Consider the following 16,080-nt stretch of genomic DNA (forward strand, 5'->3'; position numbering starts at 1 on the left):
CCTTGCCACGGCTTGCTTTCCCAGGGCAACGGTGAACTCTGTCCTCAGGCGCTCTCTCAGTGCTCAGAGTTCAGGGAAGGGCCTGGAGTGGCTTTTCTTTCCCTCCTGCCCCTCTGGCTCCTGCCAGTGGTACTTCCAAAATCGGAAGTGAAGACCGAGTATGCTGGAGCTCTCCAGAACATATAAAAATCTGGTCCTTGATGTTTTCATACAGCTTTTGGAAATGGCAACGCCTTTCAGAAAGGCAGCTGCTGTCTACAGGAGAACCGGCACTGAGCTGAACTCCGCCAAGGAACTGCCCAGAGGATGGGCACCGGTTTGATGCCTGGGCTGAAATGAAGGCCCCGCCCGCCCTCCTGAGCCCCGCCTCTGCGTCTGCAGGTTGCGCTGCGGTGACTTCCACTTTGCAGGTGAGGGAACAGAGGCCAGCAGGGAACCTGAGGCTACAGCCGGGCTGCAGGGCTCGGGGCACATCCAGGGGGCCAGGCTGCTCAGCTTCCAAGCCCGGCTCTGCCCGGTACTAGCAGAGTGACCGAGGAAAGAGACTGAACCTCACCAGGCTTCTCACCCATCACAGAGGAGGACAGAGTCCCTGCCTACGGGGTCATCGTGAGGACTGACTATGCCAAGCAGGCGAAGTGCTTAGGAGCGGATGGGTAGGTTCTGTTAGGGTCTAAAACGCTGTTTGTTACTATTACTGTTGCCAGAGGTTGGACAGAGAGTGCCCGGCAGTGGGATCTGAATCGGGTCCATCTGGGCCAACACTCCCGCTCCCCCGACTCGGGCTCCCTGGGTCTCGGGCTTGGAGCACAGCCGCTGTGGCTGTCGTCCCCACCCCTGGCCCCACCAGCACCTCACACGGCCCCGCCCGGGGTCTCTCCAGCCACTCTGGGGGCCCTGCCTGCACCTCCATATCCTAGGACCCTCCACAGAGGTCACATAAAGCAAGACCTGCTTCGACTCAGCTGGAGTTTTGTGGAAGACCTACTTGTATTCACTCACTTGTTCACTCACCAAAGTGTGCAATCATTTCACCAATGTGTGCAATCGTTACGTTAAATACAGTGGGAGCCGACATGAAGGGTTGCCCATGCCCCTCAGAGGTGCCACCATCCAGCAGCCTCATCTGCAGGGGCACCACCCACTGGGACCACGGGCCTGTCTCTGCCACGACTTCCTCCACCTCGCAGCTCCCAGCCCTCCCACAGCAGCCAAATGCACGTCTCCAAAGGCTTTGCAGCATCTCCCCTTGGATGTCAGAATGCTGCTGCTGCTAAGTCACTTCAGTCGTGTCCAACTCTGTGTGACCCCATAGATGGCAGCCCACCAGGCTCCCCTGTCCCTGGGATTCTCCAGGCAAGAACACTTGAGTGGGTTGCCATTTCCTTCTTCAATGAATGAAAGTGAAAAGTGAAAGGGAAGTCGCTCAGTTGTGTCTGACTCTTCGCAACCCCATAGACTACAGCCTACCAAGGCTCCTCCATCCATGGGATTTTCCAGGCAAGAGTACTGAAGTGGGTTGCCATTGCCTTCTCTGGGATGTCAGAATGAGCAAGGTCCAAATCAAACTCCTGGCCTCCAGCTCATCCTCTGGGGCCTTCCAGCTCAAGAAGTGGCAGCGCCTTCTTTCAGCAGCTCAGGCCACAATCCGGGGAAAGCAGCAGAAATGTGCAAGGACGCAAGAAGAGGAAGGGTGCTGGCAGGAGCGCGACCCAGGGTTGGGGTGAGGCGGTGTCGAGATGGGTCATAAAGGGGCTGCAGCCAACCAGGCAGGACCCCGGCTCATTCTGAGAGACAGGGGCCACCCTGAGCAGAGCAATGTGTGGAGACCACTCTGCAGGGCCAGGCATTCAAGACAAATGGTGAAGCGAAAAACACAGTGGCTGAAGCATACGTACAGAAGATCCTATTTCTGTGTGGTGGAGGGGAGAGGGGGGCTTGGTCCTGTTTGCTTTTTTTAAAACGTACCTGAATCCACAGACACGTGCCTGAACCTGCACAGACCCTGTCTAGAGGGTGAGGCTGAAGGTGAGCCCACAAGGACCATGGGAACCTGTGCCCAGGTCATGACTCCAGGTCACCAAGGGGGTCTCGGTGTCTGCTTTCCTCACCACAGTCAGGGAGGGGAGATGCCCCCTGTTTGCTAAAATGAATTATTTCCTTCCACTGTTCGTGGTCTTCGACCTGGCCTGGGAGGGTGAGGCCACTTTGCTCAGCTTTGCTGCTGTCCGTGGACGCACCTGTGCTGAGATCCACTCATCTGGCTACAGATCACTAAGCAAATAGCAGCAGCAGGACTAACAGCATTTGCAACTAATACAGGATAGATTTTTCATTATTGATGGAGAGAGAGAGTCAAGAATTCCTCACAAATAGGAACTCAAGAAAGGAAATAAAGTGACTGGACCTTCCCAGTCAACCACCAAAACACGGTCTGTTCCATTTACATACACCCGTGAGGGCAATGAGGCCCCGCCAGGGTCCGGGATGTAACCGACACCTGAGTCTGTATCACGCATACCCTGGCAGTTAGGGGTTTGCCTGTCTCACCCACTAGGTTAAAAGTTCCTTGCCGGATGGCATGGGTGTCGGTGCACATTGATTAAGTCAATCCGTTAGCTAATTATGTAAAATAGAGACCATCTTAGGAAACACAGGACATGCGTGTGCTGTGGCCAAGCATCACTGATAATAAAGCCAGGAAGACGATGGTGCCAGCAGGGAGCTTGGCTTCTCTGTGGCCCCACTGGGAAAGACGAGTGACAGGAGACAGCACAGAGGGGCCAGAACAGGGGTCTGGGTTTTCACTGGTGGGGTAGCAGGCGATGGCCTCTCAGGGTCCGGCTGACCAGCACGAGGGACGGCTTGACCCGGTGCCTCGACTTCCCCCTCTGCCCTCTCTGCCTCCTGCCAGGCTCTCGCTCTTCAGAGAAGCAGGCTGTCCACCCCACAAGGAACCCTGCCTGCCCCGTGCTCTTCTCGGTTGGGCACATGGGATTATCTGATGAGGACGAACCCTTCTCCCTGTCTGCTTATGATGGTTGTGTGTTTTCAAACCAAGAATCAGGATGCATGGTCTGATGGCTGGGCCATCAGTCAAAGTCAGGACCATCCTGCAAATCCAAGCTAGACAATCATAAGTGTGTCTGTTGTAAAATGGGAGCTCAGTAATAACCAAAATGAACCTCCAATTGGCAATCTGTGCTGGGAAGATGTCTCAAGCACAGTAAACTGGCTGCCCTGCTCCTGGGCTTGGCTCTACCCACAGGGCATGCCACACCTCCCCTCCCCTGGACTCAACATTGTTTCGTCTGCTGAGGTGTTCGCACCTACACACTCTGGGGTCTCCATGCCTCGGTGTCTCCATGTCCCAGGGTCTCCTCACCCTGGGGTCTCCTCACCCTGGGTTCTCCACACCCCAGGGTCTCCTCACCCTGGGGTCTCCACACCCTGGGGTCTCCTCACCTGGGGTCTTCTCACACTGGGGTCTCCACACACTGGGCCTCTGCCCCATGTTGAAGCTAAATGGTAAGTTTATCAAACCGATCTTCTTTCCCACTTTAATGACCCTGTTTAACTTCTTTGTGGCTCAGCTGGTAAAGAATCTGCCTGCAATGCAGGAGACCTGGGTGCGATTCCTGGGTTGGGAAGATCCCCTGGAGAAGGGAACGGCTATCCACTCCAGTGTTCTGGCCTGGAGAATTCCATGGACTGTATAGTCTATGAGGTCGCAAAGAGTCGGACACTACTGACTACTTTCACTTTCACTTTACTTCTCAACACAAAAATAGTTGAGGCCATTCTGTCCCTGCCTCTGTGTTTGAATGGCTGCTATTTTCCCCGTCTTTTTCGTTACAACTTCTGCATGCAACCCATGCCTCGGTCACGCAGAGCTGGGAGCTTTCCCGAAAGCCCATGGCCTGTCTGCCACCCACTTGAGTAAGCCCACTCTTCTATTTCTCGCTCCTTTCTTTGCCTGGCCAGCACAGGCTAAGGGTTTAAGATTCCGTTAGGGGGTCACCTCCTCCAGGAAGCCCTCCTTAACGGTTGTTTTCCTTGTGCCCCCATAGACAGTACCAGTCCCTCCATGACAGCCAGTCGCAATGTGTCTGAGTTGTCTGTTGACCCTCTGTCTGGGGCTGGACTGAGCTCCTTGAGCAGGGCTCCCAGTTTTCAGCCCCAGCTTTCAGCAGAGAATCCAGCTTATGGCATGAAAGTGCACAAAGCTTGTTTGGTGAGCGCAGGAAGGAGTGGATAGGATGGTCGAAAGGACCCTAAATTCGCTGTAACTCGGGACCCTTCCCACCCCTCCCTGTCTCGTGAGGAGGGTCTCCTTACTTCTCCAACGTCTTTGAGGGGCAGAAGGCAGGCCTAGCAGAGTGTCAGCAAGGGAGGAGAAGGGATCGCAGAGTTAAGTCCCTTCCCCAGAAGCGGAGAAGGGGCAAGCCTGAGTCTAGGAAGGAGAGCTCTGGGGCTGCAGGGCTCATACCTGCTGTGGCTGAACAGTGAGGAGGACGGGGCGGGGGGCTGGGTCCAGATAAGACAGGCAGCAGGGAGGCCGTGATTTACCCGGAAGAATTCCTTCAGTCTCCGGGGGAACTGTCTCAGGCACTCTTCAGCAGTGACAAAGAAGCTGTCCACGTCACCTTTGGGAAGAGCTGGAGTCTGGGGTGGGGTCACTTCTGCCCCATTCATCTTAGGATCTGAAACAGCGAATCAGGAGGCTTCCGTTAGCGGTGGGTGCGCCTCTGTACTTCTATCTCAACGCTTAACTTCTTCGGTTCCCAGTCCTGCTAGAACTCTCGCCGGTACTATGACTCTGTGACGGAACAGGGCGTGAGCTCTGATCTGATCTTAGAAGTGCCCCTGTCACCACGAGAAGAGCTTGTCCTCAGACCAGCAGGGACACCCCCTCGCTCGGCACGCTTCTGCGTCTGGCCCCTCCGTCCTTGCTCTAGGACAGGGACCACATCCTGCCTGTCTATCCCTTAGTTACCAGGGGCAGCGAAAGGGGATTCCTGCCCGTTCTGTTTCCTAGAATCAGGTCCTCAACGCAGGAACATGTAATTCAGTCACCGGACAGGTTCTGCCCACATCTGTGCTGGATGTTAGACTGGAGGCCTCCAGACACCTTCTGGCAAATCTTGGCCCTTTCCATGGTTCTAAGAGGCAGAGTCTCTCCTTAAGCCTGGTTTATGCACAAGGAGACCTATTACTATGCCCATTCTACAGACGAGGACATAGGGGTCCAACTTCCCCGAGGTCACAGAGCTCACCCCAGGCCCGCCGGCTTCCAGAGCCCAGCCGGTTAATGACTGAATGAGGCCGTCTCTCTCTTCCCTGAAACGGAGGAAGGAAGTGTAACCTCCACTTGAAAATCAGCCCATTTCCCTCAGGTTGCAATGACTTGAATGTGGCCTTCTCTAAAGCCAGGCTGCAACCTCGGACTTGGTTTAGGACGCGACTCTCTACACATGCTGTAACCCCCTCCCTGATGGGGCCTGGGGGATGAATGGCAGGCAGGGCCTCCGGAACTCATGGGCAGCCTTTAGTCCAGCCTTGAACCTGGCCTCTGCCTTGCCTGGGTCTGGAGTGGCCTCCCCACCCCGGGTTTCCTATGCCTGGCAGATAACACCTGCCCCTGGTGCCTGATCCCCTCTGCCTTGCCCACCCCCACCCCCCATGGCCTGGAGCCTCCATCTCCCCACCTCCAGCATCTGGCCATGTGTTGGAGGGACTGATGGGGGACAGAGGAGTGGGGGAGGGGGCAAAGAGAGGAAGCTGCAGGGCGAGGTGCCCACTCATGACAGGCCCCCTGCTCTGGAACCTCGGGAAGTCACTGCTCACCCTAGGCCCCCGATTTACTTGCCTCGGTGATGGATGCACCAGGGCACCGGAAGCACTCACTAAGATAAATGTGGGTTCCTTTCTCATCTTTTTATTGCCTCAAAAAGGTCAAAGCGTATAACCAAAGGAGTGTCAAAATCCTAAAATTCCACAGCTTCTCGTGTTGTCTTTGGGGTAGGGGATTGCAGGACTTCTATCCTTCAGGATCAGCAAATGAAATCTGGTGGGGGGTGCTGGATGGGACCTTCTTCTTTCCTGGCGGAGTCACAGCTGCCAGCTCCTCGAGCGAGACCCGCTGCACTATCCAGTCATCGCTCAGACCAGCCCTGGGGAAGGACAGCATAAAGCAAGTAGGGTCTGGGTTCTGCCCTGTCCAGCCTGCAGTGCTTTCATATAATCCGTGCACTCGTGGATATATACATGGGATTTCTGCAGCTTTTCCGGAGGGCTTATTTGTCCATCTAAACTTCAGTAAGAGTGGAGACAAGGGAGGGGAGAGACAAGAGCTGAGAAGCGGGAGGCTGGGTGCTGGTCGTCCATCTGCCGGGAGTGTGGCTGGGAGAGCGGAACAGGGGCAAGGGGCAAATGGGAGGACCCGGGCGCTGAGCAGACTGCACTGTGGACTGAGTCCCCTGACAACCCTGTGGGGAGGGGGGAGGGGAGGGACAAGGGCCGGCTGATCTGGGCCAAGTCACTGAATCTTTCAGGACCTCTGGGTCCAGGAAGGACACGATCCCCGCTGGTGCACAGGTGGCTCTGATGACCAATAACCAGCATCTACTTTTAGGAGGAAAACCTTAGAGGACACGAGGTGTGATTGGAGGAGCACAGGCTTGGGAGTCAATTTTAGAAACCATTTGTGCTCTTACTATTTGTAGAAGGCTCTGCCAGACAAAATTCGGCACTCACAGTGCAGCTGAGTGGGGGTAAAAAAAAAAATTAAAAAAAAAAAAGGCCGAAACACAGATAAAATTAAACAAGAATGTCTGTTTCAGTCTTAGGACGCATGTGATTTCCACATCTCAGCGCACACTACTTCAACCCCAGTGGCCTTGGGGCCCCATGCGGAAAGACCTGTGGGGCCCCACGTGGGAGCCAGGTTGGTACTTGGCTGTTAGCTACCTTCGAATCCTGCTGCAAAATCAAGATAACTCATCCCTTCTTTCTTATATCCTAATTTTGTAGTCAACAGAGCGTACTGATCGTCATCCATGGGCATTCCATTATCTTCTAGGACCTGACGAGGAAGACAAGTGAGGGGGAAAGGCTGTTAGGCGGTTTTGGGTCTTTGCTGGCTGAGCCCTCCAGCCCCGCGACGAGCTCATCACCACGGCCTCTGCGGGCCAGCCTGGCTGTTACTTGTCTGCTCCCACCCCCAGGTTCCCATGGGCGGGGCCGGGTGTCCTGGGGCTGGGGCCCTGGGCAAGGCTGGTTGATTGAGCGAGAGAACAGAGGTGCAGGGGGGCTCCCAACCTGGCCCAACCTGGCTTTGGTCAACCTGGCATGCAGGCTGCAGGCATAGCTGCAAAACTTGTCACTGGCTGTGCCGTCCAGGTGTCGAAATTCACATTTGCTGTGACGGCAGCAGCTTTCAAGTTTCAAAAGTTAGGTTTATATATATTCACATACACGCTAGGAAACACGAACAGAGTAGAGTAAAGCAGGGCGATTTGAGGAGGGAAAACTAGAATTTTGACCGGAGTTTCATCAGTTTAAACGATAAGTTACTAGGCTTTTTGTGGGGGATCCACGGACACCTGTTTTCCTCTCCTTGTGTGATCCACTCTCTGAAAGTCATCCAGGATCCCTTCACTCCACCACACATAACCTACTGTTGACCTACGATCCCTGTTTTGTGTGTGCGGCAGGTGGGGGCTTGGGGGACTGGCGACTGAGAAAACATACTTCCCTGCATTGCAGATGGAGGCAGGATCCCCTAGATGACTCTGCCCAGGAGGAACTGATGGTCTGGGCTGTTCCAGGGGCAGAGCCAGCTAGTCAGCAACCTGGACACAGCTACCTGCCTGGAGGTGAGTGCCCCCGAAGGGATGCTAGAAGTGGGACAGAAGACAGCACCCCTGACTCTTACGAAGTGTTCACAATTTAAATGAGAAAACATGACTTTCCTTCCAGAAAAGGACACTGAATCTTAATTCAAAATGTGTCTGTGCACCTAAGGACCAAAGATACCCAGGATGACTGGACTCCCCCAGGACAGACGCAGGAGGCTGCATGGAGACGGGCTAGAGTGAAGGCCCTGCCTGAGCGCTGCGGGGTGGGGCACACACAGACACGCCACTAACATGGTGCTGGTCAGGGGCTGTGGCGGCACAGGAAGCCAGAGCAGGTGGAGAGCAGAAAAATAGCGGGGCCAGTGCTGCACAGACTGCACTCTGTGGAGGAAGCTGAATCGGGGGGAGGGAGCAGGAGGATGGGATGAGATAGAACCCATCATCACCATCACCATCACCACCATCACCATCACCACCATCACCATCACCATCACCACCATCATCACCACCATCACCACCATCACCATCACCACCATCACCATCACCATCACCACCATCATCACCACCATCACCACCATCACCATCACCACCATCACCATCACCATCAACATCACCATCACCACCATCATCACCATCATCATCAACATCACCATCACCACCATCACCATCACCACCACCATCACCATCACCACCATCACCATCACCATCACCACCACCATCATCATCATCATCAACATCACCACCATCACCATCACCACCATTATCATCAACATCACCACCATCACCACCATCACCATCATCATCACCATCACCACCGTCACCACCATCACCACCACCACCATCATCATCAACATCACCATCACCACCATCACCATCACCATCACCACCACCATCACCACCATCATCACCATCATCACCATCACCACCATCACCATCACCATCACCATCACCATCAACATCACCATCAGCACCACCATCACCACCACCACCACCATCAACATCACCATCACCACCATCACCACCACCATCACCACCATCACCATCACCATCACCATCACCACCATCACCATCACCATCACCACCATCATCACCACCACCATCATCATCATCATCACCATCACCACCATCACCATCACCATCACCATCACCACCATCACCATCACCACCATCACCATCACCATCACCACCATCAACATCACCACCATCACCACCACCACCACCATCAACATCACCATCACCACCATCACCATCACCATCACCACCATCACCATCACCATCACCATCACCATCACCACCATCACCATCACCACCATCACCACCAACATCATCATGATTTAGCAGTGCTTATCAGTAACTTCAGATATGCAGATGACACCACCCTTTTGGCAGAAATGGAAGAGGAACCAAAGAGCCTCTTGATAAAGGTAAAAGAGAAGAGGGAAATCGCTGACTTAAAACTTAACATTCAGAAAACTAAGATCATGGCGTCCAGTCCCATCACTTCATGGCAAATAGATGGGGAAACAGTGACAGACTTTATTTTCTCGGACTCCAAAATCACTGCAGATGGTGACTGCAGCCATGAAATTAAGACACTTGCTCCTTGGAAAAAAAGCTATGACAAACCTAGACGGAGTATTAAAAAGCAGAGACATTACTTTGCAAACAAAGGTCCGTCTAGTCAAGGCTATGGTTTTTCCTGTGGTCATGTACGGATGGGAGAGTTGGACTGTGAAGAAGGCTGAGCACCGAAGAATTGACGCTTTTGAACTGTGGTGTTGGAGAAGACTCTTGAGAGTCCCTTGGGCTGCAAGGAGATCCAACCAGTCCATCCTAAAGGAAATCAGTCCTGAATATTCATTGGAAGGACTGATGGTGAAGCTGAAGCTCCGATACTTTGGCCACCTCATGCGAAGAGTCAACTCACTGGAAAAAGACACTGATGCTGAGGAAGATGAAGGTAGGAGGAGAGGGGACAACAGAGGATGAGACAGTTGGATGGCATCACCAACTCAATGGACATGAGTATGAGCAAGCTCTGGGAGATGATGCAGGACAAGGAAGCCTGGTGTGCTGCAGTCTACGGGGTCGCAAAGAGTCAGACATGACTGAGCAAGTGAACGACGGTGCCTATTACATGCCAGGCATTGTCCTGAGGTCTCTACAGGTATTAACATCTCATTTAAGCTGTGAGAAAAGGACTCTTACTAATTCCATTTTAAAGATGCAGAAACTGAGGCTATGAGAGTAGCCCCAGACACATGATTAGGTAGGGACAAACCTGGGATCCAAACTCGTTCTTCTTAACCACTGTGATAAAAGCCACTGCTGGAAAAAGGTCACTGGCCTCCAGACAAACAGAACAAGTGGAAACAGATAAGAAATGACAGCAGGAAGTGGGGGAAGAGCCCCCTCACACGGATCCAAACAGACCAGTAGGCAAAGGCTAATCTGGGTCTCCGCAGACCACCTTGCGATGCCCTCAGGACACCAGAGAGGGGGGAAGCCGCCAGTGAGAGGGTATGAGGCCACCTGCCATTCTCCATGTCCCAGGAGGCCGTCAGGAGACAGATTTTCCTCGGTTCCCAGGGTCTGACAGGTGGTGCCTTCCACCCCAGCCCCCACAGGCTAGAGCCGTAAAATATAGACCCACTCAGCAGCACCAAGGCACTCATAGCAGCAGGGCAGCCACCGGCTCCTGCTCTGTGCTGCCCTTTCCGGCGTGTGGGCCAGGACCCGGGAGCGGGCCTCTCTGGCCATCTGTGTGAGTAATGAGCTGAATGTGATTGCGGCTCGCTGTGTTTGCACCTGCCCAGTTGGTCAGGCCCTGGCTGTGGCTGGGCTTGTCTGTGTGTTGAAGTAAACAGGCTGCGGGTCGGGCTTGGTGCAGGAATGGGAGCAGAGAGAAAGGAAGGGGGGATACAGGTGTTACAGTGTTGCCCAGGGGCTCGGCGGAGGCGGGGAGCAGCGCTGGATGCCCAGACTACCCCGAGGGCCCACCTGGGGGCCTGGGCAGAGTGCGTGGCTGGGGACTCTGGCGGCGCTGTGCCATCTGCACATATACCCGCCCGCCCCGCTCTGCGCAGGAGTCTGTCCCAGCTCGGGACAGGGTACGCGTTTAGACAGCCCACCCGTGGCTCTCGCACGGGCACCCAGGCAGCAGTAGCAGGGCTCTGAAACGGAGAGGTCGGTGGCTTTCTTTGAAAAAAAAAAAAAAAACAAAACTTCATATTTTCAAAACAATTACACATGAATTATTCATTGCAAATTCCTCCTGCTCAGTCCTTTCATAAAAACATATGTAATGGATGGTAAGAAAATGTCTGTAGGCGAATGTTTCCATAGCCTGGAGGGGTGAGAAGTCCGGGGAGGCTGGGCATGCCTTAGGCAGCCTGTCCTGAGGTTGTAGGCGTGCCATCCGCGACGGGCACAGAGTGCCACTGAACACGCAATGCCCAGGAGCACAGGCCCCAGAGAGGCGCCAAGGTCTTCACCGACATGAGCGTCTCTCAAACCTCCCCTTGCGCCACTCACTCCTGGGATGAATAGGGCCACCAATCAACTCGATTTATCGCAACCCGTGGAGGCGATTTATAACACGATGTAGGGCTAAACTGCAACACGTATAAAACCGACTGTCAAGCGCTTAACCATTGAAGTCTTGTCCTTTGGTCTTTTCTAGGAGGCGTTTTCCTTAGGAAAGTTCCTCAAAGAAGAACAAACTGTGACCGGCATGTTCTGATTCTCCGAATCGTCACTTCCGCCATTCCTGGGACATCACTTTGATCGTGGACTGGTTCTCTGCTGAGATTTCCTATGTTTTCATTCATTATGAGTATATTTTCCTTTGCATGACTGAGCATGGTTTTAACGGTTAAAAATTGCAAGTGCTAAGTCTAACGTCTGGATCATCTCAGAGTCTTTGCTCTTGAGAAAGGCCTCTCTTCCCTATTTCTCCATATGTTGAATAAGATCGAGTGGGCTTCCTGGACATTCTGAATGTTATGGTGTGTGGAGATTCTGGATTCTGTTACATTTTGTTTACCTGTTTTGAGTACACAGTAGACTTGGCTGGACTCTGTCTGCTGGGCAGCAGTTTAAATCTCAGTTTGCCTCCTTTATCCTGAGCCAGGCTCCTAGCAGTCTGCCCTGCTTTTGTCTCATCAGGGTCAGCCAGAGATTTGGTAAGAATTCATAAACAGAGCTTAAAGCACCCACATTCTGGCTCCGTCCTCTACAGAAATCCCCCTCTACTCCCCAGTGGCATCAGTCACTCAGACCTCCCTCCGCTCTCTGGCTCTTCAGGCTGGAAAGGCTGCTGGCTTCTATCAGTATTTTATCTACCGTATGTGGCACCAACTTCAGCCTTCACTCAGAGGAGAAGCTGAAAACATGGGAACATTTCCCCATGCTATTTCCATTTCCAAGAGTTGACTCCTCTCCAGAATCTAGTTGCTTAGTTTCATTCTCCAGGACCTTTGGGTACTCTATTTAGCTATTTATTCTTTAATTTACTGACTTAACACTGTCCAGTGTTCATAGTTATGTCTCTAGGAAAGCTGGTCTAGTAGCAGCTGATTTACTCATATGAGAAGCGGAACTCCCTGATGCACATCCTTAGATCACAGCGAGGACCAGCACAGCAAACGTCTTCCCAGCTGCCCTCCCACCCACCCGCTTGCAGGGGTAATGCTCTTTTTTGAGCGTCCACAGTCCCTCTGCTTGCTTATACTGTAAACAGTCCCTCAGGCACTCGACAAATGAATGGCTGTTGGTTGGAGAAATTACCAGCACTTCTTTTCCACCTATGTACCCCAAGAGCATACAGTAGGTGCTCAGCAAATGCTGAATGACAAGAAGAGGCAGGGATGTCAGTGTAAGGGAACCCTGAATGCTCTCCCAACTCCCACTATGTGCTAAGTTGCTTCATTTGTGTCCAGTTCTTTGTCACCCCAGTGGACCGTAGCCCGCCAGGCTCCTCTGTGGAATTCTCCAGGCAAGAATGCTGGAGAGGGTTGCAATGCCCTCCTCCAGGGGGTCTTCCTGGCCCAGGGACCACACCCACGCCTCTTACGTCTCCTGCACTGGCAGGCGGGTTCCTTCCACTAGTGCCATCCGGGAAGACCCTCTCCTACTGCAGGTCTAGGTGAATCTTGCGCCTGATGTGAGACAGTCCACGTGAGGCAGATATGAGTGCCAAGTGGTCATCTAGCCTTGGCTAGGTAGTAGCTAGACTACCCAGAATACTGCTAGGCAGGACGAGAAGACATTGTCCCGGGAGGCAGACACAAGGAAGCAAGAGGAAGGGAGGCGGGCTTAGAACTGCAAGGTTGTACTTGTCCTTGAGACCTGAACTGCAGAAGCTTCAGACCTGTGAAGGTGCACGGCTCTGGTGCTGGGTCAGCCATGATCTTTATTGTTCCTCCCTTAACCCTGCACTTAGTCATGTTCTGTTTGCAAACTGTCAGTCTGGGGGACCAAGGGAAAGGCTCATGTTTACACTCTAGCTTATACAGAAGCCAGAGACTTAAAGACCAAGATGTGAAGCGAAGGTAGAAGTCGGGTGGACAGACCTGGAGACTGTTCAGCCATTCCTCCCCACCTGGAGATTCTCCCACACGTTACTTGTGAAAGAACCAATGTGGGTTCTGGGTTTTATTTTTAATGAATAATATTACTTCTACTTCTTGACACACACATTCATAGTCAAAATGAAACAGGCAAAAAAAAAAAAAAGGCTTCTCTAGAATTTCAGACTTACTCTATCTCCCCATCCTCCATTCCCTATCCCAGGAATTCCTGCTCTTCCAAGCCCCTCCCGACCCTTAGCTGCCTCAGTCATCACAGGGTAGAAACAATCAGAGGATTCAGTCATCAAGACGACCTGATCACAGGCAAATCTGCTATGAGGGATTAGAGCACCAAGGCTGGAAAAGAGTACCGAACTTAAAACAGATGTGTACTCAGACAGAAAGCTGAAACTCTTTTGGCAAATGTTTCTGTGAATATTCAGGCACACAATCGGACTGTCCGTGTGGCCCCAGCAAGCAGGGTGTTCACAGCTGATGCAAACCCATATGAGAGGCGATCACGGTGCTATCACCTGCGGCGGCCACGGTGCGTTCAGCTCGAGAGGCCATTGCCTGTCATAAGCGCGGTTCACGGGACAGGAATTCCTTTCAGTTTCGTAGGTGGTAGGAATATTGTGAGTATTCCAGAGTGTGGAGGGTGTGGAGCATCTCAGATAAAAGACACAGAGCACCTCAGTGTCCTTGTGTGAGGACACTGATGGCGGGGACTGTTCCGGAGACAGGGACTCAGAAGTGGAATCTGAAGCTGGGGAGCATCTCGAGCACAGTCCCAGCATCAACGGCCCAATGACAAGACCCAGGGCCAACTTCAGAGCAGCAAACATGTCTCCAGAGGGCAACGGACACTTCACAAGTGTCACCAAGAAAGAGACCCCGACTGAAGCAGGCGCGGTCACAGTACTAAGTGACTCCCACACACTACCCTTTTGTAAGCAGAGCAACAGCTCCTCAACAGAAATATGACCAAGTCCACCTTACAAAGGAGGAGGTCAGAGTCCAGGACGGCTAAGTAAAAACAGCCGTTTGCCAGAAAGCTGGCTGTGAGCAGCGGAGCAAAGGCTTGAACGCGTGTCGGCCTCACACCATGAGATACCACTGTCTTCTGACTCCGCGGGGGGAGAGCCTGGAGTGTGTCAGCTGCGGCATTTACAGGTTCACTTACAGACGAGGAGCCTGGAGCCCAGAGACACCAGCACCTGTCCCTGGGGACAGGCTTGAGCACAGAGACACCTGAATAACTCCAGCGGGGGTACTGCCCAGGGATGCTCGGTAACCAGTGACAAACAGCCCAGCGCTGTGGCTGAGTCTGGACTCACAGTTGAGGCTCGGGCTCCACGAACGACGGGAAGTGTGCCACTCCCCACTCCAGCAAGCTGCCCGGCAGTCTGCGGAGGACATGGTTGAGACCGGGTCTGGGTGCTCCCCGAGGCTTTGTGGCCCATATGTTTGGGGCAGGTTGATAGCAGGGACAGAGGCTCTGTGAGCCAGCTACCGCATAACAATCATCCAAAATGTGGTGGCCAATGACAAAACAAACATTTGTCCTTGAACCAGTGGGTCTGCGGCTCAAGCGCAGTTTGGCTCATTTAAGACGGCCTTGGCGGGAGGTTCCCGGTTCAGCCTGCAGGGTGGCTGTAGGCCTGTTTCACATGCATTCACGCTGGGGACCCCGCGGATGGGACAGCAGCTGCTCCAGGGAAGTTCTTCTAACAGCTGATCGCTGGAGCCCAAGGCCACGCTCGACCCACAGCTGCTACTCAGGCTATCTCGGCCACACTCCATGTCCAGCACCACTGGCTAACTATCCCCTGAGGTACTGGACAGCAGAGAGGGAGGGCCATGAAGAGGGGGTGAAGGACAGCAAGTGCATGAACTCTGAGGTCCTTTCCGGCTCCACGAGTCTATGGGATCCTGTACATTTGGTGGCAGAGCTATGACCTCTAGAAAGATATCACTATCACAATCCAACCACTCTCCCAAATCTAGACATGCCTAGCCCTCAGGTGAGATCTCTCTGGTCCAGACCCAGTTCCACCTGACCCGTGGGTGATGGTGCTGAAAATGCTTCCAAAAACAATCTATCCCCCCATCTTCTGGACCTTCAAGACACACTGAGGGTTTGATAACTACAGTCACCAAGCTATAAAACAGTGGGGCTTTTTCTTTCCTTTCCTGATGCAGGCGTGATGATGACAATGAAAACAGTGATAATATGATTTGGTTTAGTGGAGTTTTTTAAACTATATTATCCCCCTAGAACAACAAGACCAAAATTGTGTTTAAAAGGCTCAGAGTGACGAAAATGCTGAGCCTAAATGCAACCTTCAGAAACTGTGAAAGGAGAATAAAAGACAAGGTGACCTGGCAGCTTTCAGTAACAAGGAGATTCCCGGGGTGTCTCGCAAATGGACCAGACATGTCTAACCTTGGAGGCAAGCCCCCAGAATGTAGAGTGCATTTTTGCACACATGTAAAATCTTAGCACATTCCATGGGCAAATGAATCCAATACTTTAGTAACACGCTGTGAAGACTGCAGTTGAAAGCAGACAAGCCATTTCTGCTTCAGAAGAGACTGTTCTTAAGTCCTGGAGTCATGTCTGTTGTTCAAAGGGCAGGTGAAGACAAACC

At 52.9% G+C, this 16,080-nt stretch overlaps 1 protein-coding gene across 4 annotated transcripts in view; it reads right to left on the reverse strand.

Annotated features, from left to right (window-relative positions):
* Nucleotides 1–16,080, reverse strand: part of EFCAB6 (EF-hand calcium binding domain 6) — a 266,713-nt gene that overhangs the window by 96,008 nt on the left and 154,625 nt on the right. For all 4 annotated transcript variants that reach the window (XM_042247852.1, XM_042247853.1, XM_042247851.1 and 1 more), the window contains exons 18-19: nt 6,970–7,084; nt 4,570–4,703 (exon numbers count right to left, since the gene is read on the reverse strand). In XM_042247852.1, the coding sequence (XP_042103786.1) occupies nt 4,570–4,703; nt 6,970–7,084 (249 nt within the window). The remainder of the gene's footprint in view (nt 1–4,569; nt 4,704–6,969; nt 7,085–16,080) is intronic.

This window comes from Ovis aries, chromosome 3 (assembly GCF_016772045.2).
Source record: "Ovis aries strain OAR_USU_Benz2616 breed Rambouillet chromosome 3, ARS-UI_Ramb_v3.0, whole genome shotgun sequence".
Lineage (NCBI taxonomy): Eukaryota > Metazoa > Chordata > Mammalia > Artiodactyla > Bovidae > Ovis > Ovis aries.